The sequence below is a fragment of the Charadrius vociferus genome, unplaced genomic scaffold (genome assembly GCF_000708025.1).
Source record: "Charadrius vociferus isolate BGI_N301 unplaced genomic scaffold, ASM70802v2 scaffold347, whole genome shotgun sequence".
In the NCBI taxonomy this organism is placed as follows: Eukaryota; Metazoa; Chordata; class Aves; order Charadriiformes; family Charadriidae; genus Charadrius; species Charadrius vociferus.
Genome location: NW_009649306.1, coordinates 1,311,956 through 1,338,409, shown reverse-complemented (window position 1 = coordinate 1,338,409; position 26,454 = coordinate 1,311,956). Strand labels below are relative to the sequence as shown.

The window sequence follows — 26,454 nt, the reverse complement described above, 5'->3', positions numbered from 1 at the left end:
TCGCAGATTACCGCTGTGACTGGCAAACCTATTCCAAGTGGATTAAATGCAAACTCAGTCCTGCAAGTTGAATTTTTGCACGCTGCTTTGTTCCAGCTTTGTATCTGTCTCCACTTACACTCTGCTTTTCTTTTTCTTTTTCACTCGCCATACCTAAACAAGAGAGACGGATTTTGTTGATCAGCGTCAGAAGAAAACGTACGTTGACATTCACCGATGGCACAAAACCCACACAGCTCATAAAACACGGCTGTAAGCTAGACACCCCCTCCTTACCCCTGTCCTTTGCAGCCACAGGAGGCAGCTGCTTGGCCCCCAGCCCTCACAGAATCACAGAATGGTCAGGGTTGGAAAGGACCTCTGGAGATCATCTAGTCCAACCCCCCCGCCAGAGCAGGGTCATCTACAGCAGGTTGCACAGGACGGCATCCAGATGGGTTTTGAATGTCTCCAGAGTGGGAGACTCCACAACCTCTCTGGGCAGCCTGTTCCGGCGCCCTGCCACCCTCAAAGTAAAGAAGTTCCTCCTCATGTTTAGATGGAACTTCCTATGTTCAAGTATGTGACCATTACCTCCTGTCCTATCACTGGGCACCACTGAAAAAAGACTGTTCCCATCCACCTGGCACCCTCCCTTTAAGTATTTATAAGTATTGATAAGATCCCCCCTCAGTCTTCTTTTCTCTAGACTAAAAAATATCCAAGTCCCTCAGCCTTTCCTCATAAGAAGGATGCTCCAATCCCCTAATCATCAACCTCGCCCTTGGTGGTGGTGGTGTTTTAGCAATAAGCACATTTTGGTGGCTAAATCCCCTTGGGAGATCCCGGGAAGTACCAGCCAGCTTCCTTCTTGAGTGGCAAAACACGTAGCGGCTCTGCTGGCCCCATGCATAGCTGAGTTACCCCCTCGTTTCCCACTGAGTGACCCAGGCAGGTGCATTCCCCCAGCCCCAGCCAGGGCAGAAAAGGAGCTGGTTCCTCTCCCAAAGAAAACTAGCAGCCAGGAAAGAAAATATTTTTTTTTTTTTTTTTTTTTAGGCAGGTTCAAATTTTGCATCTGCAAAATAAGCTTACACAAAGCATTATTCTTTATGTTCATCTGAGTGACCGACAAGTCACCACCAAGTCATGCATGGCATAAGGGTGAATGTTCTTCTCACAGAAAATGAGGACGTTATTTTGTCAATAAAAATCTTCTCCTAGGCTAATAGCAGCTCCCAATCTTATTCTCTGTATGGTTTGTGTTCTACAGCTACCTGTTCCCGACACTGACCAGCAAGATCTGCCTCTCTTGTTTAAGAGCGGCAAGTAAAAAAAAAAAAAAAAGCAGAGTGTAAATGGGGACAGCTGGACCAAAGCAGCACATAAAAATTCAACTTACTGAACTGAATTTGTATCAAATACACTTTGAATAGTTTTGAGAGTTTTAAACCTGTTGATGTGAAAGCAGGTTCTAATTATCATTTTTTCTAATCTTAAAGTGCTGTCAACTTTATATAAACGGCACCGCAATTGAAAGTGTTGTTCTTACTACTGTTACAAGAAAAATTAAAACTGCTGTGACTAAAAAATACTTGGGGAAACAAAAAAGTTTGTATTTTACTTTTGATGGGATGTTTTGTGGGTTCAATTTCATCGTCTCCCTCTCTAGTCAGTACCTTTGTCCGCAGTTTTCAAACAGCACCAGGGGCAGGAGACACATGCCCTCACCCACGGCTCATAAGCAGCACCCTGCTGAAGCCTGGCTTCTCTAGCTGAAGTCTGGCAGCAACGTTTGCTGGTGTCTAACAAGAAGAATTCACATTTTAGCCCATCTTTCGGTAGGAACACATGAGCCTCCTCTCCCAGTCCAGCTGCTTCTCTTCATGGGGCTTGTGGGACCTTTCTCTCTTTGATGCTTCTACTCCTCCATCAAGAAGAGCTGAAACAGTTTAAAAAGTTTCAAAAGAAATGGCAAGGGAGCCAGCTGCATGCACAGACAGGCAAGCGTGTGCTGCTCCACACCACTTCTTTCATAGAAACAGAATTGCTGAGGTTGGAAGGGGCCTTTAAGATTATCAAGTTCAACCATGAACCTACCCTGGCAAAACCACTTCTAAACCACGTCCCCAGGTACCACGTCTACCCTTTTTTTAAACACCTCCAGGGATGGCGAATCCACCGCTTCCCCGGGTAGCCTATTCCAATGTTTAATAAACCTTTCAGTGAAAAAATGTTGCCTAATATCCAATCTAAATCTTGTCTGGCATAGCTTGAACTCATTTCCTTTCACCCTGTCACTTGTTACTTGGGAGAAGAGACCGGCCCCCACCTCTCTACAACCTCCTTTCAGGTAGTGGTGGAGATTGATAAGGTCTCCCCTCAGCCTCCTCTTTCCCAGGTTAAACAACCCCAGTTCCCTCAGTCGTTCCTCATAAGGCTTGTCCTCCAGACCCCTCACCAGCTTCATTGCCCTTCTCTGGACACGCTCCAACACCTCAATGCCCTTCTTGTAGCAAGGGGCCCAAAACTGAACACAGTACTCAAGGTGGGGCCTCACCAGTGCCCAGTACAGGGGGATGATCCCTTCCCTAGTCCTGCTCACCACACTATTCCTGATATCAGGCTAAAACACAGGAAAACTTGACTGTAGCACTCCCTGAATCTGATTAAGGGCATCAGCTTCTGACTGCATGAGTTGATGATAAGAAGTCAACATATTCTAGGAATGTCAGCTGGCATTAGTGTTAATTACCAAAACGTATTCCCTTTCCTTTCTGGGTGGATGTGGTACAGCTGAGAGCTCTGAAGCAGCTATGCCAGTATCACTGGCTCTTGCTCTATCTGTGCCTCCCAAACTTCGTGACCAAGGGACTTCTACTGCCAGTCTTCTAGAATATACTGCAGACTATCATTGTACAACCAGGTCAAAGTTTTACCTGAAAACTCTGTAAAGATTATATACAGGGATGGTGTATTTTTGGCCTCCAGGCTGTAGTTTGACAAAATCAGTGGTTTACATGCACCACCCCCCCCCCAAAAAAAAAAATAAAATAGCCAAGGAGCAGCTTGCTGCCTGGACTTTGATCATCAGTCAAGAAGTAATAAAAACTATGATATTTTCAAAGCAAATAAGGGACCTTGGTGTAGATTTCTTTTCACTGGATGAAAACAAATTGGATTGGATGTGAGAAAACCAAAAGATGATAGATATGTAAACTAATTGATCCAAACAAATTAGTACAGAGGGGTTAATTAGATCAGAACTGTGTCATAAGCCAGGATGACCTGTGTCCTGTGGGACTCACAGACATGTCTTTTGTGTAGTCAGAGGTTTTAACATCCTAGGAAGGATGGCACCAAAGAGGTTGAAATGGGCAAAGAAAAGAGAGAAAACATTCGAATCCCAGGAAACCAAAATAGCCTTTAAAGATTCTTCCATATCATAGTAACTTTTTCATTTTTATGAGACCTTTGTATTCTCCCTTGGACATCTCTTTCTTTTAGTAAGCATTTTCCATTCATGTTAATCATTTGAACAAATTGCTCAGAAATTCAGTCACTCCTCAATGAGTACAAAAAATAGATCAGTATTTAAATGGCACCATACTGTATAGCTTAATGCAGGAGCCTATACTTCATCATGTTCTCTTTATTTAGACCAGCTGATAAGCTTTTATAGGAAAATGGCATTAGGCATTTTCAAAAATCCCTGTTTCAATAACACTATAAGCAGAAATGATCATAAACTGTTGACTTCTGATAAAGAATATTAGTGGCTAGAGATATAATCTCAAAGGTCTGTCCCCTACAGGGTTTCAGTGTAGAATCGTGCATTTCCTTGTGGAAAACCAAAACGCCAAACAACCTCTATCAGTGTAAAATCTTCAAATTTCATCACTTGGTATTTTTAGAACACAGTTGTGGAAAAGTGAGCATGCAGTGATGAGACACCATGAGTCATGAGAAGAACTAAAATCAAATATGTACATTTAGCTTTAACTTTCATTTAACTTTGGCTGTGACTGAAATTAGGAAATGCCTTTGTACTTCATATTGGCAAGCGTACGATGAATCCAGTTACATTATGAATAAAACAGGTAAAATCCAAGTGAATTCACAGAAAAGCTTGTAATATTAGAAAGGGAGTATATGTATAAGCATCCTGACTCCTTGGATAGGCGTAAGTATCACTAAAGCTCTTGTGATTTTGGATACAATAAAATGAAAAGCCACAGAGCTCTATGCCTTACTTGGTTCCTACCTGACAAAGGCACACGAGTCTGAAAGATCAGCCTCTTCTCTTTATGATGGTAGTCAGTCATTTCAGCAGGCAGAATTAGGCCTGTGACTGTCCTGGCAGGGCTTGCCACTAATTGAAGAAAGGAAATATAATTCTTCCCGCATTACCAGGCAGCACCTGATAGCGGCGGCCTCGCAGGTGAGTTCTGTCAGGGGAGAAAAAAAACCCAAAACCTCCTCCCAACCCCTTTGCTAGACCAGGGAGCAGGCCAACCTGGCGGCTCCCAAGCCAGCGATCTGCGGTGGGGGCGGGGGGGGCACACAAGCTCTCCCCATCCAGGTCACAGCACCGGAGAAGACACAGTAGCACGCGACTGGGTCACAGGGCTCTCCCTGTGCCATCATCTACCAGCTGGGACATTGCTGGAGGAAGGTAGTCACCAGGCAGGGGAGGTTTCAGGGGGAGTTTTGACCACAGGGGTTTGCTCCGAGTGATTTCCCCCGGCTACGCTTGCAGGTATTCCTATGTCCACGCTGCTGGAGCTCCACTCCACGCGGTATTTTGGAGCAGATGTATGGACCCCGCTGTACCATGGGGCACCTGCTACTTGCGTACTACTGCTACCAGTGTAAGTAGAGCAGCACAGCACCGACAAAGACTACGCCGGTTGCCTGAGACTCCAAGTAGGTTTTCCAGAAGCGATGTCTACCTGTCCACAGAGGCAGAGCTGTAAAGAGATGTCCTGCTTTATTCCCTGGAGGCACAAGAAGTTACTTTGATACTGGAGAGCTTTATTTTCCCCCACTTTGTGCTTTGAACAAAGGCAGGAATCCTACACTTGTGGTCTGAAATAATGGAAACAATTGGCTTAGTCTGACCAGTTAAAAAACCTCCCATTAGTTCAAAAACAAAACAAAACAAAACAAGAAGAGCAGAAAAAGAAGGGCAATCATTATATACTGCATTCCTTATAAACTCCAAGATGACATCCAAGGCCTTCAGGGTCCCCAATATTTAGCTGTCGAAATGAAGAATTTGAAGTGTCTTTATTATTCATAACCAGTCAAAGTCATATTTACCTGTTCTGTGATTCTTGTTCAGAACTGATCATTAGCGTTTCAGTGTAATCACTTAAGTTTAGAAGTCAGTTCTTGTGAATTTTTAAAATCATTATTCATATTGACTATGCAAATTAGTTACCCTTTAACCTTGTTTGTGAGCTCCTTCTGGAGAGACGCCAAGGATGGCTGCAAACATGGGTGAGAAAACACAGCTTTCCCTTCAGGCAAACGTTACTGGGCAAAAGTTTTGAGACACCAAATTGCACCGTCAGTTTTTCAGACAAGGAAAAAGAACTGCACTGCATGTGTGTGTTTGGACAGTTTTCCTACTCTCGTTCCTGGTGTCATGGCACCATGAGGGAGCAGCAGGACAGGGGCTGGCAGCCTGTCCCCTCCTCTCCCACCACCCCAGCCAGGAGCAGGGCAGCCGGGGGCACCAGGGCATCCCCAGCCCCGGGCATCGGGCACCTCCCTGGGGAGGGGGAACAGGACACCGGCCAGTGGGTCAGGCAAGGATGGTCAGTCAGGCTTGGTGGTGCCCTCGCAGCCCTGGAACAGAATTGCGAAAGCTGCGATGATGGAAAAAAAAAGAGTCTGTGATGATGTGGACTACACTGCATAAAAAAAAAAACACAACTAAGTTTTGTTTACACAATGTCCGAGCACCTGAATCCCAGACTTACGGAAAGACGATGGCTATTTGGAGGCCTGTATTGCTCAGAGACTGGAATCTGCCGCCTTCGATGGAAATTTTTGCCTCGGGGAATTTGTTAGCCCTCTCTCCAGAGGCACATCCTATCAGAGACGATTAGCAGACGAAAAATCAGTGGATTTTAGAATACAGAACCTTTATTTTTTCCACGGGCTAATTAGAAACATGCCACAGATACAGAACCTGAGCCACACGTAAAGTTCTGAGTCAGATATAAAAGATTATCTGAAGGAAAAAAAGGCTGCCTTTTCCGTTCAACAACAGAGGGCTTGTGCAAGTTCCTAGTTATTTCATTCAGGAAGAATCAAAGTTTCCTTTCAGTCACAGAAAAACATTGAGCTTTGACTCTTTGTGTAGCCAAACACAGTGCTAGTAGCAAAGAGTCATGCTGAATCAACCAAAATGGTTATTTCCAATATTTCAAGAAACATTTAAATGACAAAGGGCATTGAAAACACAAAAAATTCCTCCAGTCCCAAGGACTGCTCCAAGAAGGCTTCTTTAGGGCTTCAGTAGGGTTTCATGTGAAACCTACTAATGTCCGGAACCATTGAGACATGGTTCATTTAGACTGAACCTCCGCAGTCTACTTTTGGAGTCAATAATTATTCTTCCAAGGAGAAAACTGCTTTGGTTCACACTGGGGTGGCTGTTTCCCCAAATGTATATGGCTATTCCTTTTAGTAAAGGTTACACACAATTCTCAGCAGTATGTTATACTCTTGAAACGTTAATCTACATCACCAAAGAAAAATGAGAAGCATTCTGAATGAGTCTTTTAGCTGGGTTTTACTCTTCCTTTAATATGCTGTTCGCTAAGGCACAGAACTCAAAAGTATTTCCGGCAGGATCTGCAATGATGATGGAGCAGGTAGCACCTTCCAGGTGGCAGCAGCACTGTAAGATGCCACCCCTGGTCAGCTGACTTCAGTAGACAGAAAATTCTGCAACTTGGAGAATATCCCATTATGTTTGATTTTGGATTCTTTAAAACAAGACGAGCAAAGAGAATCCAAACAGTAAGGTCAGCCATTATTTTGTTAAGGAAAAAGCACAAAAGGACCATATTCTGAACTCACCGCTGATTGCTATCAGCCATCTCACCATTTGCTCAGAGCAGCTGCAACGCACAGCTCCCAGGAGACTACACGCAGAAACTTCATAGCTCCAATGTTAAGCCTGAACAAGCTTTCAAGCTACCTTAACTTCTTCTTTAGAAGAGCACACTAGAAACACTGAAAACAAAGGTTAAAATGATGATGAAATAAACGAACTATTCACGTTGAAGTTTAAACCTTCCAGACTTAGAATAGAGCGAATAGACACTGAGCCAGACTTCAGCAAATTCCCATAGGAATAAATGCCTGTGGTCACTAGGTGTCAGCCTTGCCTGTACCAGAAGGACACCGGACCTCCTCGCTGTCCCAGTGAGCAGATGCAACTATCGGCACTACAAATGATCGTAGCAGTCTTGTAATTTGGGGAAAGGAGCAGAGGAGGACGTTGTTTGTGCAGAATGCTTTTATGTACCTGGTAACGTTATATTTGTTACCCTCAGGTTTGGATGCTGGAAACCACAGCGTGTTTCTTTCATGCTGAGACGTGACTGGAGGTCAACTGCAGAGACAGCAGAGGAGTTATGCTCTCAAACAATGAAGAAATCAGCAGGGTATAAGCAATGAATCAGTAACTGTTTTGCAAGCCTCACAACATTCACTGTTTATCCCAAAGCACCAGTTCCTGGAATAATGCCATCCCATGAAAACGCTGGCTCCCACTTCTTGAATTTGCTTCTAGCCTTGCTGGATCCAGGAACAATGCTTGGAAACAAGATCCCTGCAGGGCTGAAAACTCTAAAGACAACAAAGAAAACCTAAAATGTATTCTTTAAATGATTTCTTGAATACTTACAGTTCATAACAGTACAATCAGCAAAAACAAAGAGCAGTTAAACATGCAGCAGAGTTTCAGTGGGGTTTGCAGAATACTCATACATTTCTGATTTTGGAATCTCTTCAGAGGGAGACTTTCATACCTTGATTCTCATGTTCCCAAGTCTGCACGGATTATCTTTTCTTTGGCTAGGGCCAACTATAGTACCATAGCTGCACGTCATTGCCCATAATGGTCTGCTGCCATTGCAGTTTCCTAACATGCTGCAAGCAAAGTCATCCAGCTCAGCTGAGGGCAACAGTTTGAACTGGGAAAACATGCACTTCTCACAAGATGCAGCAAAAACGACTTGACAGCTTTTTACCCTTCATCTTCTTCTTAGGTTCTCTTAATGGGCAGATAAACTTTTCCACAATAACTAAAGACAGAATCATAGCATCCCAGTGCTTCGATTCCCTCAGATACATACAAATGAGTGCAGAAATACCGACCCAGGTAGAATTTTGCAACACGTTCACATCCTCCCTACGGTAATTCATTTCATGATCATTCCACAGTAAGCACCTGTCTTAAATGATGAACCTGGCAGGGCTGGAGCCTTCCAACAACAACAATAACAACAAAACCCAACAACAAAGTCACAATTAGCCCAGACATTTCACAAGTTCTAGACGTCAGGGCAGCAGCAAGGTCAAGCTAGCCAAGCCCAACATAAAACAAGTAGAATAATATTTTGCCTGGAACAGCCTCAAGCCTAGTACATAGCCCATACCCAGACTGCCTGCTGTGGTGATTAGTGTGATTGCTTTGCCAAAATAAAACAAAAACAAAACCAAGAAAACCCAACAAAAAGCCAAAAAAGGTTTAATGATTGCCTCTGCACTAAAACCCAAACACATCTATGAGGTTTCAGGGGCCCAGAAATCACTGAAAACAGGAGAAATGGCAAGTCAAAATCTGTAGGAGGATCAGTCCCAAATCTCTTTTATACACACACCACAACTCGTCACAGCAGTTGTAGGGAGGACCCCAAGAGACACACTGGACTGCATGTTCGCAGAGAGCAGTGAGACAACATCTGTGCTTAAGAACCTCAGTCACCTTCTCTGGCCATTATAAGCCCCACTTGCTGCAGTAGACACCTCAGAGGGACACTATCCTCCTCTCCCATTTTTCCTCATTTGCAAGTTCAGGCAACTTGAATTTCGATGCTTTTCTTACAGAGGAAATGCACAGAGTTAGCACAAACATTAGCAACGTATTACAAGAGGGTCAAAGAAGGCAGGTAGACAAATTTTGAATGGCAATATGAGTGCAGAGCTGAGAACTAGGAGTCATCCACCTTGAAAGTCAGAGGTTTCCAAGTGAGGATGCCACCAATTTCTGTATCCTGGAAAAGCTGTGCTCTTCAATAGCTGTTAAATAACATAAATCATCTAACTGCCAGCATTTCACCTCTTGTGGCACCAAGACACCTGATTTGTTTTTTATTAAATTAGCATGCTTATTTTCAAAGACAAACACAACCTAGTACATCAAACTTCAGAAGTCCCCAGTGCTGAGCTAAGCAATCCACACTGGTGACTTGTGATCCACAAGGAGATCTTCCCACCATTAATTTCAAGCATCTTTGGCCACTGAAAACACAGAGTGGCATTCAGTCCCAGATACTTATGTTTTAGGTATATACAGGGGCACTATATGTTAAAACTACAGTCACAGTCAGTGGAGCCTGGAGCGCAATTTAGTTGCTCAGATGTCTGCTTCAGGTTAAACGCAGTGATTCTCCAAGTTCCACTGACTGTATCAACCAGATTTCTACTGACTATGAAAAGGGCTCAAACAACTGTCTACATGAGAGCAATGTAAATTTAGACTTGCATTTATATTGAAATTAAGACAATATCTCACGATACTAAATTTATAGGGAACTTGGATTCCAACTTTTGAAGCTCTGAACTGCAGCTACATTCAACAAAGTAAAGAAAGCATCTCACTTGTCAGACATTAAGAGTGAATTTATTTTCCTAATTTAAGGTACTTCACATTGGGAAGGCAAGGCAAACTACACTAGCATCACAAAAAAATCCTTAGAAAACTACCTTATTGTAAATCTACACATCAACTTACTTTTCAAAGACTGCTCTATGTACATACCTCTAGCTGTCATTACCTGCCCACGGAATAACAATAAAATATAAACATCAAGAAACAGCAGACTTTCAAGGATAACTTGCCCTTATATATAGATTAGAGAGCATATAAGACAATCTTATCGTGAAACTAGAACGAACCTCACAGAGGCTGGGTTTCCAAAGGTGAAAGGAGAGATTGATTTGGGCATTGATGCATTGAACGCAAAATTGCCAATCCATTAAGACTTCTATCTAGTGTGTGTAACTCTGAGTTAAGTGCACAAGATTCCCCTCGACAAGTGTGCCTTGTCTCTGAATAAACTCCGACTCCATTCCTCAAAGGCCCTCAACTCTGTCAGTGCGTGCCTTGGAATCTAGAAGGTTAACAAGTAAACAACATTGCTGCTGACATTTTTAACAACAAAAGCAACACCAGTCCAGGAAACTCAAGCCACGAAAAACCCCCTCGTATAAACAGATGCAGGAATGATCAACACTTTTCCTGCTCCAGAGGCACATAAAACAACCAGATTTTCAAACCCAGAGTGGGCCAGACAGGATGACACTGTGAGAATGATTGAGCCCTGTAGTTCCCACCACTACAACAGGAGAAGTGAGAAGAGACCTTGGGAAGACGCAGATGCAACAGAGGGAATATTACCCAAAGGAGACAGAACAGATTTGAGGATAGTTTGCTTCCACTGAGAAACCAGTAATTCTTTAGACAATGCCATATATTTCTGCTGCAAAAGACCAAGATGGGCCACCTGCGCTAAGAGATGAAGGATCTTAAGAAGTTCATTATTTTCCTAATGGGTAAGAATTCTGTCACACCAGGACTTGTAACTACATCTTTTCATAGACTAAACCTTAACACAACAAACTGAAGTACAGACTGCAAGTTATGTAAAACTATTGCCATCTGATCACCGATCAAGAAGCTTCAAGAAGTAAATCTGCATATGGAATATTAAACTGGCCATGTTAGACAGACACAGCATCTTTCTCATCTTAGATATATGTAAATATAACACTTAAATATTTTAAAATACAAACCTCATGTAACAATTTCAGATAGAGACAAATTTTTACAGAAGTCATAACCGTTCAACAGTGCAACATTAGCTTTGCATTAGCATTTCAAGTTTTAGCTATAAAATAGAAAATAATAAAATAGCAATGGGAAGCTATTTTCATAACTGATCACTTTTATATGACTTCCTGGAGCACTAACATCAATTATGCTCGTATGTCAAAACAATGTTGGCACACTGCCAGTGAAGATTCAGATCAGGGCCATCGATTTATTCATTTATTCCTTTTTGGAAATCAGTGAAGGGTACAGTCAACTTTTGATTGTTAAACGCAAATACTATACTATGAAGTATAATGAATTAAAAGCCAGCGTGTCTTTGTTGTACCTGTAAGTAAAAGGGAAACTGCATTTATTTTAACTTGCTTCAGTTTGAGTCTGCAGTAAGCCACCTGTAAGGATAGTACAGACTACCAATAGCAGCCAGGCAATCTCCTAAGAAATGGTGATTTCTAATTATCAAGGTATGATATAACAAGGTATGTACTCATTCAGAGGCCTTTATTTTGATTTGACTCTCAAATATGTAATCAGTTTTATCAAGGAACTATTCAAAAGTATGATGTTCTTGATAAAATTTAACATGGCTTTCGGTACTTTATGGCACAAATAACGTTTCTTTTCCTCAGCTACTCGATAGTGCTTTTCCGGTTACAGCAGATCGGGTACTTCTTGCTGTGTAATACATTGTTGCATATGAAAAACCCCTATCAAAACAGGATATCCAACGCAATCATTTATCCTATAAACATGAAAACATGGTACATACTCCTAACTAAAGAGAATGGCCTCAGACACCAGTGCTGGCTTAGAGTCTTGCATCAGTGAGCCTGCCCCTCATATAAACAAGTCCATTGGGAAGCTGTTTATTACATATTTATTAGAAACCTTGTCAATAAGTTACTTGGGCTTTTGATAATTCTGTAGTCAGTTGCCAGGAGACTTGTGTTCCTGATGAGATAAAATGAACAGGAAATCCTCTATAGCCTTGTCACTTTTTTCACTAGTAAATAAAAATCAGAACCACCATTACAAAATACTAGCTACTGTAAACAGAAGAGAGAAAAAAAAAAAAAAAAAAGACAAGCATTGCATATTTTAAATAAAGCAACATACAGCCCTTTTTGCCCTCTCCAATTATAAGATGATAAAAGATCACCTTTATAAAGTTGAATGACCGGATTCTGTGGAACGTGGCTGTTTTGGCTCCAAGGTATTTGTAGTGTTATAGTATCAGAGCCAGGATACAGCTGCCTTGTGACTAAGACGTCGTTCACTGAATAAGTGCTATCCAATCCCTCGACGTCACCAGACATCTGTTTCCTGTTTTCATTCTTTCTTTCACTGTTATCATTTTATCCAAGTTACCCTTTCACCTGAAAATCATTTAGAAGCCTACAGAAACCAGCGCATGCACGCGTGCGTATATCAAAGAAGTTGATTTAGAAAAAAAAAAATTGCTGAGAGCAGTTTGTTCATTTTAATACAAAGAGCAGGAGTGGAAACAAAGTTGCCTTCCCCCCTCTTCTCCTCCCAAAAATACACAATGATACATAAACACTTTTGTCTTCTGGTCTTCACTAATATGACTAACTTCCTTCTTCGCTTCCAGTTAAGTAGCTTTCCTGTTGAGTACCACCACCTCCACAAAATACAATTGTGAATCGATTCATAAAAACAGAAACATTATGGCACAAATAAGGGAAGGCAATAAATACTCTTCCCCCCCTCTAACTCCTTCCCAAATGGAGGCAGTAGTATTGTAATAACAAAAAGAAAAAAAAGTTTTTAAAAAAATAATATTGCTTGTCATTTAAGTTTCCAAACCAACAATCATCAGGATGCAGAACAGGATACATCTAAAGTGAGAAAGTTATTTACTTCACATTCAAGTTAACACTAGCTATACTTTTTTTGGCACATGGTATTATTCTTAATGTGCCAAAAAATTGTTCTGCACCTTATAAAACATGAATGTTAATGCCACTAAGAGCAAATTCCTGCTATTCACAATCCAATTTTATATTGGTGTTGTTTTGCTATGTTTCACCTATACTTAAACCACAAGTCAGGAGAATGACCGTTACTGATAGCATCTTACACACATTAACAACGGACAATAGACACTGGAGAGTAAGTGGTCAAAAATTAGTGACCTTCCATTGTTAATCTCTGGATTTCAGATTATTTAATCATCATGGAATAAAAGACTTGTTTTATTTTGTTTTGTGATTACAGATGCTCATATTTATTGACATGGCAGTTTGTTGAGTGAAGCAAAAATCTGGCCTGGTCGACAAACACCAACAAAAAAATTCATCCGCTTCTTGTTATTCTCTGAAAGAAAAAGAAGATATTTTTAAAATTTTTCTTCCCCCCTCTTTGAGGCATAAAAGTGAAGTACAGGTGTTATACACCAGAAGCAGGGGATTCTGGCATTCAGAGGGCTTCCCCAAAGAGATAGGATGGTTTGGCAGCTACAGGAAACTGTAAGTAGCATTTCCAAAGGCACATGAAAATTAGAAAGCAAGACTTAGTCTTGTGCGCTGGTCTTTCGTACTATTTCCTGCATCCTAATAAACAAATTATCACTATTTTAAAGCCAAATCCAGCTTCCAATGAAGTTCACGTAATTGCGAAGCATCTCATTAACTTCTGAGGAGTCAGATCAAGTTCTGATAGATTAACTTAGTCTCCTCTCTCATCTTTCAATTTACTGCTTGGTTCATAATCCCAAATGCCCACCCTTAAGCTTCCGCATGAAATCTAGAATACTCTTGCATAGTAGTAATATAGTATTTTGGTGAGATTGATTAAAAAAATATTTGTTCGAAAATATTTTTCAAGATTGTATCAAGTCAATGTGATTAAAATACTTTCACATAAAAATACTTTGTTCATAACTTTTCACATCTAAATTCATTTGTCCACTGTCACATACACAACCTGTGATCAACCTGAAAACTGAACGCTAATTGTGTACTTTGTCCACCACATCCCCATCCCTCACAATCAACTGTCACTGTCTAATATTCATTGACTCTGGATTCTGCTATGCATTTTTATTAATGACATTACATTTGTGTCTGGACAAGTTTTAAATTCTGTCTGAATAATAAAAGCCATTGATTTGAGGTAGCTTTTTTTTTTTTTAATTTAGATAGAAAGTTCCTTTAAACTGCACATCCTGTCATTCTCAATTCCATCTGAAGGAATATGCCAAAGACCAAGACCTCTCAAGCTCTAGTGCTACTGATGACAATGGAAAAATCCAAACCATTACTATGTAATTGAAGAAGTTAATGAATTCTTCTGTACTTTGTTATTTCTGCTTGTTTTTAATTTTCCCCCACCCAAAAATAGATTGTCTACCTCTTAGAGGTATTCAAGATACCATTTTCTAAAATATAAGATACAGTGTTATATAATATGATTGTACAACTAATATTAGTTTTGTACAGCCATGTTTCCAATTTAAAATTGAGGGGGAAAAATATAAACTAATTATTAGGTCAAGTTACTCTTTGGAATCATCCTCTGAAATAAAAGCAACATCAAAACATTTTGTCTGAAAAAAAATAACTGGCAAATCATTGCAAGAGAAAGTGCCCGAACACACACTTTATGTCAGACTCCACACTGTTTCCAAATGTTAAGACTTTTCATACACAGTATTGTGACAATAAAAAAAGTTGAGAGCTACACCAGAAGATTACATAAACAAAAATTTATGTTTTGTCTAGTATAACAGGAGTCTTAAAAAAAACAAACACCACTTAGTATCCATTATTTCATACCCAGATGTTTCCTGTGCACCTGCAGTTGTCTCCAGTTCTGAATTCATGAGCTATAGTATTTTAACAGCTTCTCATCAGTTGGTTTTAGAATTTTCTTGTCTGCCATGTTTACGATCCATCCTGGAGCAAGACCAAAAAATATCTGTCTAGGATCCTTGCGCATGCTTAACATTTTGAAGAGTTCATCCTTACTTATGTCTGGTAAGACATAACCGTATTTCTTGGCAAGTTCAAGCCTGGCTTCTGCAACCTTGGATGGATCTGCCAGGTACCCACGATTCCTGGCATCTGTGTAGTAACGGACTAGATCTTCGGGTGGAAGCATTCGCTTGGGAATAGGCTGGCCACGCAGAAAAAATACTACTGGCTTACATAAAATTTCTGTGGGCAAACATGAGAGAAAATCAGATCCTTTATAATACATATTTAAAGACATTAAGTAACACTTTCTTATTTAGTATTTTGTGCTAAATAAATTGTTAAACTCTTGTTAAAAAGTATCAAGCAAAATAAACAAGTCTTAAGAATATTCTTGTTCAGAATGAGATAGTGTTTTACAAGTTTCACGTAACCAAACAAACAATTCTGTTTTAACTGATATTTATAGTGACAGTCTGAATTGTCAGACTTATGAAAAGTCATTACTTTTATACATTTAGAATGCCTACTTTGGAAAGATACAGTCACCAAGGTAGATGCCACCATTTATTTAAAGGCCTGACTTCCAGGTCAGAAGCAATGCATTTGCATGGCTATTTACAGTGTACCAACAAACGTCTGTAAGTAACAAATGTAAGTAAGTATTTTAAATAAAGAATCAATTGCATGTGCACCTATTTAGTCACTTGTGCAACTACTCTCTCCTCCTCAAGTTTTATTGAGTTTGGCAAATTACATTCTAGATCCTTTTAACCTTAATATCTTGATTATTTTCTGGATTGGAAAAAAATAAATTGTATCACTCCAGAGTAACATATTTTGCACACTAAAAATGTCTATTTTTCTTGTTCTCAGCGTCATTCACACATGAAAGCTCCATTATTGTCAATAAAAACTGCATGAATGAATATTAGGCAGGATGCAGCCTCAAGCAAAGCAAAGCCTCATTCTCCAGTGAAAGTGTTCTGAAAACAATAGCCATTTTAACTGGAACGATTCTAAGCTTCTGTAACTTAGTTATTTCCTCACTTTAACTGGAAACGTATTTTAAATTAAAAACATAAACATCCACAGTGTTTTTTAAAAATGTAATTTTTTTCCTGAATTTTCTTATGGTTATTAAATGCCTGAGAAAGAAGACAAAAATTCAAAGAAACGATCTTTTATTAGTTCCTCTGTTTACAAAGCTACTTGGATTTGATTTCTTTAACTGACTGATTGGTAAATGACTACTAGCACCAGTAGGGCTAAACAGGTGAATGGTTAAAAAAAGCAAAATTGAGGATGCATTAGGGTTCAACATTAGTATAACAATGTGTTGTTGAAGCTTTTAGAATAGAAGTAGTAGATGTTTTTGCAGTAAGAACTATGTTTGAAACTTTGATTTGGATCATTTAATCTTCACACATTAAAAAAAAAAAAGTCAGAAATTAAAAAGAAATTCTTACCCAAACTCCTTGGATCATAGAATGATGTTGTTACAACACCACCATTTTTTTCTATGGCTGCAATTGCTAATTCAGATGCCCTCTGCACTTCAATATTTACTTTTGCTGAAAAGATATTAGCACCCTGTAAATCAATACATATTAAAGTAATATTAAAATGAGTATTTTAGGACATATATGTATTCTTCTCTGCAAAGTTGTTAGAAACATTAAACCTTGCAAAATATTATGATTTGTTGGTTCCCTGCACCAAGATGGGTAACAAAATTGCTCTCACTTAGTCACCTCAGCTGAATGAAAAAAAGTTTGCCTGTCCAAAATACTCATACATTTCTTTCAGTACATTCTAGTCTTCTGTTGCAAAATACTTGTTAAGGAGCACATAACGAAAAGTCAAACTATTATTTTTGTAGTGTCTCAGGTCTTAAAACATCATCCATGGGGTTTTTTTTTGGGGTTGTTTTTTTTTTTTTTTGCTAGCACACAGTGCCCTCTAGTGGATTTATTACCACAAAAATCCCACAGCAAATTTAGAAAAGCTGAGATGCTTCCAAAACAGCCTGCTATGGAAAAATTGAAACCCCAAGGCTTTACGATGCCTCAAGTAACAAGTGTCTTGTGCGCATACCTCCTCCACCAGCTGGACACCATAATCCCTTTTGAGCGGTTGCACTGTTACACCTCTGGCATTAGTGAGTTGGGTTAAGTCAATTGGTTGCGTGGGGTCAACTCTACCCAAATCAATCAGGTACTGCAGCCTCTGAAGACTGAGCGGTTGATACTGGCGTCTGAGGCTGGGGAGAGGAAACAAAACAAAACAAAACCAAAGAAAACAATGAGAAGTTTACAAAATTGAGGCTTTAATAGGAACTGGTCAACTAAGATGCAGCACACGGCATTCCATTTTCTACCTGCTCCTAAAACTACTGAGTAAATGTTTAAACCAGACCCACCCATAAGTGAAAATTTTAAGTTTAATTTAATGCAAATACAAGCCCTAGTTACAGCCCAAGACTCCATTATGCATTCAGGTTTGCTCACATATCCCTGCCTCCAATATGACATTAATCATTTCGCTGTCGCTGAGCTCAATTTACTCCAGAATCCTCTCCGATTGGTTTAAGCAAGCAAAAAAAGATGGAGAAATTGAAGTGTCAGCATTTCTTGGTCAGCCAACAAGATTCTAAATAACTACCATTTTTAAAGTGAATCCAGGTTGGTAGCTTCACCAATACATTCAGAAAATCTGACAAAAAAAAATAGTCAAAACCAAATATACACACACGGATTTAGTCAAAGACTATCAGCCAAACCCTGTACATGCTCCTGCATAGTTTGCCTATATCCAACAAGATTTCAGTCCATTACCACTGTACTTGACACCTCACAAGTACTGAATGGAATCTTCCTCAAAATAGCACCAAGGGAGAGAAATATTGAGAAAATACGCATTAACCCATATCCCCAAAGAAACTGGAATATTTTGTCAATAGCCACCAGCTTCAACAGAATCCACTTTTGCATTTTATGAAGTTTTAACTTTACTATACAAACCAATCCTTAGAATAGCTTTCCTGATCCCAGTGTCTATGCCTACTGCATGCCATTTATGCAGATGCTCAAAACTTTCTCATACCATCAGTTTAACCACTGCTATTGGAAATCTGTGAGTGGTAACAGAAAAATTGAGAAGCTTATCTTTGTTATTGGCAAGCTAAGTAAGACAACAGAATTTGCACTGTCTGACAGTTCCTAACAGCAAAAGTTCAAAAACAGAGGAACACCACTGCAGACAGAAAGAAAAGTGAGGTGAAGATAAACAGGCAGAGACATTGTTCAGCATGCTCCCATCCTGCCACAATTGTGTCTTCTCAAGTGTATTTACAATGTTCAATAGAACAACATTTACAATAACCTGGCATTGAAAATTTGCCAACATCGAAAAGAAACTACAGAGTACTTTTTTGTTTCCCATGCTGTCAGATGCTGTTAAAAACAGCAAGACCCTATTAATTTCTTGTCACTGCAAAAACTTGGATTATTGCTGTTGGTTATTCATGAGCTTGTGACAACCGTTAACATAAGCAGCTCAGCGCCTGCATTCTGTATTCTGCATTCCTTAGTGGGACTGTAGATCTACACCATGTCTTCAGCTATCGACACTGCTTCTCATTTACTCTTATAATAAGTAAAGCAAACAGGAGGAAATGACAGTACTTGGAAATATAGCTTGAATCACACTTCAAAACCAGGAAGACTGAGAGAGAAAACCTTTGATAATCAGGACAGGTCTGTAGGTTATACTGCATGCACAAAGAATGGAAATATAAAAAATCCACAGGTATTTGATGAAGTTATAAGAGCAAAAGAAACAAAATCAACCTAAGTTTAACAATTCACAAATAAATTCATGTAAGTCCTTTCATTCTTGAACTGGGTGTGGCACCTTTTTCTGTTACTACAGCCTATAGCAATTTCTGTATCCATACAATGCTTTCATGACCATACCCAAAAGCAACAAAATGGTTAGTGACCAAGGTAACATACATGCCATCTTAGGAAACAAAAACAGCTTTAAACAACAAACAAACAAATATTTGTAATCGCCAATATAGTGAAGGAAATGAATAAAAGACTGGCATACAGACCTCCAGCTAAGAACAGTGACTGGTTAGAAGAATCATTTTAAATGTTAAAAAGCTGAAAGAAGGACATGGCACAAAGAAGCACAACGTGAAAGGGGCACTGAAGTGTCAAACAAGGCAGAATGTCTGAGGAGAAAAATTGTGGCTTCATCCAAGAGATTTAATATTAAAGAGCTTGTTGAGATTCTAGGTGGAACAGATGGAGTGGAGACAAAGAATGAAGTGCTGCAGGGCTAAAAAAGTGAGTGTAATGAAGAGTAATGAAGAGAAGCTGAATTGTTTGGCTAGGAGCAGATCAGAGCTTCAGGTGAATAAAGCCGAGAAATACCAAAGCAAGGCTTTGGATTACACTTCCATGCTTAACACCCTCACCCGAGTCAATGGGACTGTTTCCAGTCAGTTCAATTAGTTATCTGCTGTGCAATCAGGCAAAGGGAGAAATAAGCATGTATGGAGGAGGGATCTGAGAGGAGACATGCCCTCAGCTGTAAGAGGAAGGGTAACCTGCTACATATGAGGGATTATGCAAACAAAAGGGCAAATAACCAGAGCTGTAAAACAACAGAAATTAAAATAGTCATTTAAAAAATAATCTCACAAGAAATGAGAGAGTTTGCTAGTAAGAAGGCTAATAATCTGAGAGGAATGTCTACTATGCCTGTTCTGGCATATTAGATTCTGGCTTCAGAAGAAAGATCAAGAAAAAGCAGACAACGATTAACATCTGAGTAAGTGTGAAGAAACTTACCTATGTCCATCATTAAACCCATATTTTGGTATGGCCAAGTAAAATGGAGTCTGGCCACCCTCAAAGCCTAATCGGGGGCGATTTCCTCTTTGTCTTTCTCCTTTGTGACCTCGACCACACTTTCTACCTCCATATCTTCCACGGCCACGTCTTTTCTCCTTGAAAACAATCAATGATACATTTAGTCAACTACTTTGGAGATCAGCATCTATAGAACATAAGATTTCAGACATAAACAACTGAGCAAAATGCTGATTCTTGAGGAAAGAGATAGCTCTTTTCAAGAGGAAAAATAGTCAGAAAAGCAGTTAATGTGATTTTTGCAGAGCACAGCTCTAGGCAGGCACTGCAAATAGTCTGAAAGTTTACAGGAACACATATTGTGATAAAAGGAATACTAGTATTTAATCCTACTTCTTCCACTCTGTACTCTCCAAGTTAGAGAATTTTCCTGAATTAACTATTGATATTTCCTCCTACTTCATGAGAAAGTTGCTCAGTGCTCCAACACTAACAATGAAAAAAGAAATTTGAAAAGAATAAAAAAAAAAATAAAGCAATTCTACTTCAAGGGACAGGGGAACAAACTATATATGCTACACACACATAGAATTATTTTCATGGACTTAGACTTTCTGAAGAGCCTGAAGATGTTGCAATTGCTACTGACTACAAATCAAAAGAATACTGTATTTTAAGCCTTTATTATTTTTTTAATTAAGACTGCGATACTAAGCTGTTAGTTTCCTGAGCGCTTTAAATTAGCATTACAGCCATAAGTAGCAGTTCAGCAATCTTCTTGTACTCACCTCCTATTTGTGCCAGCAGAAGCACTTGCACAGCTAAGTGATGAATGGGATCAGAGAGATAAGCAAAGGTAAAACTGTTTGTTGTTTTTTTTTTTTTTAAATTAAAATCCAGGTCAGTTGCACCATTCAGTACAATTCACAGGCGTGCAAATATCCATAGGATTACAAAACAGGCAGTAAGCAAGGCTTGCAATGAGCAGCTGGGGGTGACTGCTATTAAAGGAAGCAGTGCCAGCTCACTCTGACCTAATAGTTTTCCCTGTAAGGTGACTTCATTTAATTCATATACTGAAAAATTTGCAGCACTGAGGCTCACTTTGACTTTTTTCGTGTTTTATCAGGGATAAGACAGAGCCACAAGCTTCACAATCCTTACTGCCGTGCTGCACGGGACAGAGTTCAGTGCTGAGCTCCAAGAGGCACGATCACATCTGTGCCTCCTTTCCATTTGATCTTACCAAGTTTTTCCCATTTAAGCAAACATTCATTAGAGTGTGAACGCATGTGGAAAGAGCAATGTCATGTTGCTAACTAGTCTCATATCTGCACAACGCAATTCACAAATTTTCTATTTTCCATTGTGTTCCTCAGCGTGAATCAGTCAGGCTGGGAGACATGTAAAGCAACACATTCCAAACAGTATTTGTACCGCTTATAAGCTAACTCGAGTGAAGTCACAGCATAGTCACTGTTGGATAAATAATGATGCAAATAATTCAGTATTAAAGAGGCCGCAGTAAGCCTCTTAAATTTCTCATTTTTTTTAATCAACACTTAGAAAGCCAAACTTCGAGCACCCCTAATCCTACAAATCACTCTATGCAGTTAGACTGCAGCACAGAATACTGAGTAAAACTCAGGTCTGTAAACTGCTCATTACAGCATGGTACTTGATTATTAGCCTAACATCATAAAGACATAAAATTTGATGTTTTACACTCTTTATTGTGTCTGTAAGTTTTCCAAAGTTATTTAGCACTTAATGTGCACTGAAATATTAGTATAAAAATCAGTATGGACATACAGTTAAAAAAAATAAAAATGCATTAATGTATTTGGAACATTGTCTGACCTAAGATGCACATCTTACCTGTATTAACACTAAATAGTATAGAGTTCAAGTGCAGCTTTATGCCAGACTAGACTATCCCTGCCACCAAAGGAAGCCGACTTGTCCCCAGCCCACATGCTATGCTTCTTTACTCACAGCACCTCTTGCGCTGACATAAGCAGTTGTGTTGCTCTGCTTTGGGCAGGTCAGGGAATTAAACTAGATGAAAACTAATTTTTGTGTAACTAATTTGCAGCTGGTTTAGTTCCCTGCTCTGGCTGACTGCAGAACATCTAGCAGCAGTACAAAATAAACAGCAGGTGAGAGCAACTGGAGACAGAGGGAGGGGACAGCTGGCCCACCCGTTCTGGCAATTGCCTGTACACACACCAGATTAAACGGTGACTTTAGTTAACACAAATACACCAACAATATCTGGTCGCAAATGTATCATTACACTGACCAGACTTCAGATTGTCAGAGGAGCCAACCAAAACTTTTTTCTTTCCACAACTTCTGTTTGTGAGGTCAAATGCTCTTAAATCTGCTTATTTGATAACTTCATTAATCACAGAATAAGGTTATCAGACACCAAAAGAAAAAATATTAGAGAAACAGAGCTGAGGTCACCGGTACAAACTCTAACTGAAGGCAAACAGTTGCAGTAACACAGGGAAAAAATGCTCATTTCCTAGATGGAGTCGCAAGTTACTTGCTAAAGACCCAGGGAGCATACAAAAATCTGATTTCAAGATCAAAAAAAAAAAAAAAAGAAAAAAAGTATATTCCTAAACCAAACAGCTACCTTCAAAAACAAAAAAATCCTGAGAACTAACACTGGCACGAAAGCATCAGTTCTAGTAAACCTCAAGTTCAGGCTATTTCACAACTTGTGGATGCTAAGCCCGAAAATACCGTTTTGGAGCCTGTATTACTTTGAAAGACCTTGAGAATCACCACTCCAGTCCCGTACAGGGCTGCTTCTTCCAACTTTGCTTGACCCTGGCCAAGCTGGGCATTCACAGCTCTGAGTGAAGTAACTTGACAGGGGAACCCCAACAGCTTCGGAGGGAATTTCCATTCTCTTGTCTTGTCATAGATCTAAAGGATTACAGTTATGCAGTACTCACCAGCACTGTAGGCATCTCTAGGGAGCCTTGAGCACTGATAGTGAAGTGCTGCTTGGTGCTCCCTGTCAGTTCTCTATTCCTATGACTTTAGCCCTTGAATTTCTTCCCCCGTTCACTGATATTTCCCCCAAACTAGGTAGGTTTCTTCCTGGTTTCTTTTCTTTACTCCTCTATTATTTTGCAGAGAGACAGAAAGCAATAGTAACAAGAAGTGCTGGCTGGCATCACATTCCTTTTCTTTTTAAGCCTTTTAACCTTCCCTTTTTCCACCCCATAAATACTTAGTATTCCATTCTTTTTTACTATGTCTGCCAGTCCCCCAACGATGGCCCTAGGGTTCTGCTAGGGTGATTCATCAGCCAGTTTTCTGTGGGGACAGCCACACACACCGGCTACAAGACATGCAAAGGGCAAGAACAGGACCAACACAAACAACACTGCAAACCACTCCTCAGCCTTCCCACGCCTATTCTGGCGAGGCCGCTCTCCTGGGCCTGCCGCAGCCTCCTCAAAGAGCTTCTGACAACCCTCGAGGCAACCGCCACCAAGGCCGGGTGTGCCCGCTGCTGAGGAGGAGTCCTGTCGCTGCAGGGAAAGCATGCCCGCGATCCACCCGAAAAAGCTGCAGGCACTCACCCGCTTTTTGGAGCCTGGGCTGGGCCTTAGGTTAGCCAGACTAACCCTGGGCAACGACTGCAGCAGCTCCAGGGCCTTGGTCCCGCCATTCCCGCTCATGTCCGCTCACCTCCCAAGGGCGGCAGCGGCACTCGCCTGTGCGAGCTGCTTTGCGGCAGAACCGTAAACCGCGCCTCCCGCGCCTTCCCAACAGTGTCGCGCAGCCTCCCCCGCCGGCGGGGCGGGGCGGAAACGTGCATTAGTATTCGAGACTTCCCGTGTACTGCTGCAGTACTTCATCACTTTTATTATTTCAGTCTAAAAAGTGGACCTACTGGAAAATGATACAGCAGTTTCAATGGGTATATGGGTCTGGCGGGAGGTTAGCCTAGCCAGATTGGCGCAGGGGGTGCAGGGTGTAGGCTCACCGGAGTGACGACCAGCATGAGGTAAGCTGCCGCGAAGAAGTCACAGGGCAGAAAGGCCGGTTCCCGTTGTGACAGTCACACGGTAGTTCTCGGTGTAATATCCCGCTTTCAGTCCTGAAACGTCTGTTTGACCAAAATCACCTTCCATGTTGAACGGCTGCTTCAGATCATGTCTTGGAGAAAAGGTCACGCCACGGCTCAGCATGAGTGAGAGTTAATAAGGGTGAAATGGAAATCACATTGCAAAAATTTGTCAGTTTCAGTATGAAATCTGTGTAGCTTAGAATCACAGAATCATAGTATGGTTTGCGTTGGAAGGGACCTTAGAGACCATCTAATTCCAACCCTCCTAGCGGGACACCTCCCGCTAGACCAGGTTGCTCAAAGCCCCATCCAGCCTGGCCTTGAACACCTCCAGGGATGGGGCCTCAGCAACTTCTCTGGGGAACCTCTTCCACCCTCAGAGTAAAGAATTTCTTCCTAATACCTAATCTAAATCTACCCGGTTTCAATTTAAAACCATTGCCCCTCATCCTATCACGACACTCCCTGATAAAGAGTCCCTCCCCATCTTTCCCGTAGGCCCCCTTTAGGTACTGGAAGGCTGCTATAAGGTCTCCCTGGAGCCTTCTCTTCTCCAGGCTGAACAACCCCAACTCTCTCAGCCTGTCCTCATAGGAGCGGTGCTCCAGCCCTGTGCTCATCTTTGCGGCCCTCCTCTGAACCTGCTGCAACAGGTCCACATCCTTCTCGTGCTGAGGGTTCCAGAACTGGCCGCAGGGGTCTGGTGAGGGCTCTCATTGCAGATCTCAACCATTGCAGAATCCCCTCCCTCAACCTGCTGGCCACACTTTTTGTGATGCAGCCCAGGATGCAGTTCGCTTTCTGGGCTGCGAGCACACATTGCCGACTCATGTTGAGCTTCTCATCAACCAACACCCCCAAGTTCTCCTCCTCAGGGCTGCTGTCAATCCATCCTCCACCCAGTCTGTATTTGTGCTTGGGATTGCCCCAACCCAGGTGCAGGACCCTGCACTTGGCCTTGGTGAACTTCCTGAGGTTGGCATGGGCCCATCTCTCGAGCATCTTACCCCCTTCAAAAAAAAAAAGCCCAAAATCACAACATAACAATACACATGAAATGCTAGTATGGACCAATTGTCTTATCTAAATCCATTTCAGCCACTAGAATAGGGAAAAATGCATAGTTTAAAGCATACTTTGCCTTGTAAAGCTCTCACTGCTTTAAGCAGAACCTTGAATTTAGGTAGGAAAATGTCACTTGTATGATAGATACCAAAGCACAAAAAGCTACCTGTGAGAATAACCCAATTTTAGCAATAGCAGGCATCCCCTGGCATAATACATAAATATGTATCAAAGAAGCCTAGCAGTCACAGCAAAAAAGAGGCTGTATGCTTAGTGTTACACAGCTGGCGCAAAGGCTTCTCCAACATATTTTATGCAACAATGCTGATAAAAATATTAACGTTGTTGAGCAAAAGCTCTGTGAAAAAAAGATTCCTGCCTGGTATGGAACATGCCAGTGGGAAGGATGTGAGAGAAGTGTAGCATGCGTTCAGCTGCTGTTTGAACTGCCAAAAACGCATCCATGTTAGCCAGATACCACCCAGCAAATACAATGAGTAGATTGACTTTCTGGGAGGAAATATCTGACAAAGATGTATGGAATGGAAGACAAAGAACAAAGTATTTAATTTTGATAGAAATGTGTTTGCCATACTTACTCAGAGTTGGTCTAAGTATTCGGAATGGACTGGAATGATCCAGTTATTTCAATACGGAGTGGCTGAATAGCCCAATACATTTCAAGATGAATGAGAACCATTGACTCTTTGGCTGTAAGCCAAGAGATTTAATTTGGTGATGAAGGCATCTGATCTGATGAGGACAAATGAGTTCTGTCCAACAATGCTGTTTGCTGGTTTCCCCATTTCCCATGACTTACTATTTTAATATTCACCTATTAAAGAATATTGTAATCTCTCTACGCCTGATAATACAGCATAAAAATGATTTTTACAGGAAACAAACCATTGACATGTACAAATTATACTAGAAAAAAGCAATATCATCTGGCAGGTATATCTGGCTATTTGAAAGGTGGTTCTAAAGGTGGAAGACAGTTCAAACTCTGAAACCACTGGAAAGCCGAAGACGGAAGCAGCTGTGCAGAGCCTGCCTTTTAAACAGCGTATGCAGACTTGCCACTCCTCAGCACACCGGGCTTCTACCGGCCTTCCCCTGAGGGGTTTCCCCTCCCAGGCGTTAACTGCCCCCGGCCCATCCCAGGGGTCTGCAGCGCCCACACGCCTGCCCAGGCCGCAGTCCACGCCGCCGGCGCCTCTCACACACGCAGCAGGCCGGCCCGGGAAGGCACGTACAAGGCCGAAAGTGGGAATCGAAGATCGCTGCGGCGGCTCCGCGGAGACCGCGTTAATCTTTTACCTCAGAGCCGCCCGTCCACGGGCGGGCGGCAACGGCTCC

General features: G+C 41.1%; 1 protein-coding gene across 2 annotated transcripts; it reads right to left on the bottom strand.

Moving 5' to 3' along the window:
* Nucleotides 1–14,722: 14,722 nt before the first annotated feature.
* Nucleotides 14,723–23,638, bottom strand: MRPL15 (mitochondrial ribosomal protein L15). Of its 2 annotated transcripts, none has more exons than XM_009889188.1 (5): nt 23,540–23,638; nt 19,914–20,071; nt 17,149–17,314; nt 16,521–16,644; nt 14,723–15,294 (listed from the first exon to the last, which is right to left on the bottom strand). In XM_009889188.1, the coding sequence occupies exons 1-5, from the start codon at nt 23,636–23,638 to the stop codon at nt 14,957–14,959; spliced, it is 885 nt and encodes a 294-aa protein (XP_009887490.1). In that variant the 3' UTR covers nt 14,723–14,956. The 2 variants fall into 2 exon arrangements, with proteins under 2 accessions (XP_009887490.1, XP_009887491.1); XM_009889189.1 differs by having other exon boundaries at nt 19,914–20,068.
* Nucleotides 23,639–26,454: the final 2,816 nt, after the last annotated feature.

Coding starts and splice junctions, on each gene's coding strand:
- MRPL15 (XM_009889188.1), bottom strand. CDS start 23,638: ATGAGCGGGAATGGCGGGACCAAGGCCCTGGAGCTGCTGCAGTCGTTG. Junction 17,315..19,913: donor GGGTTTAATGATGGACATAG/GTAAGTTTCTTC, acceptor TCCTCTCCCCAG/CCTCAGACGCCAGTATCAAC. Junction 16,645..17,148: donor GTGTCCAGCTGGTGGAGGAG/GTATGCGCACAA, acceptor ATTGATTTACAG/GGTGCTAATATCTTTTCAGC.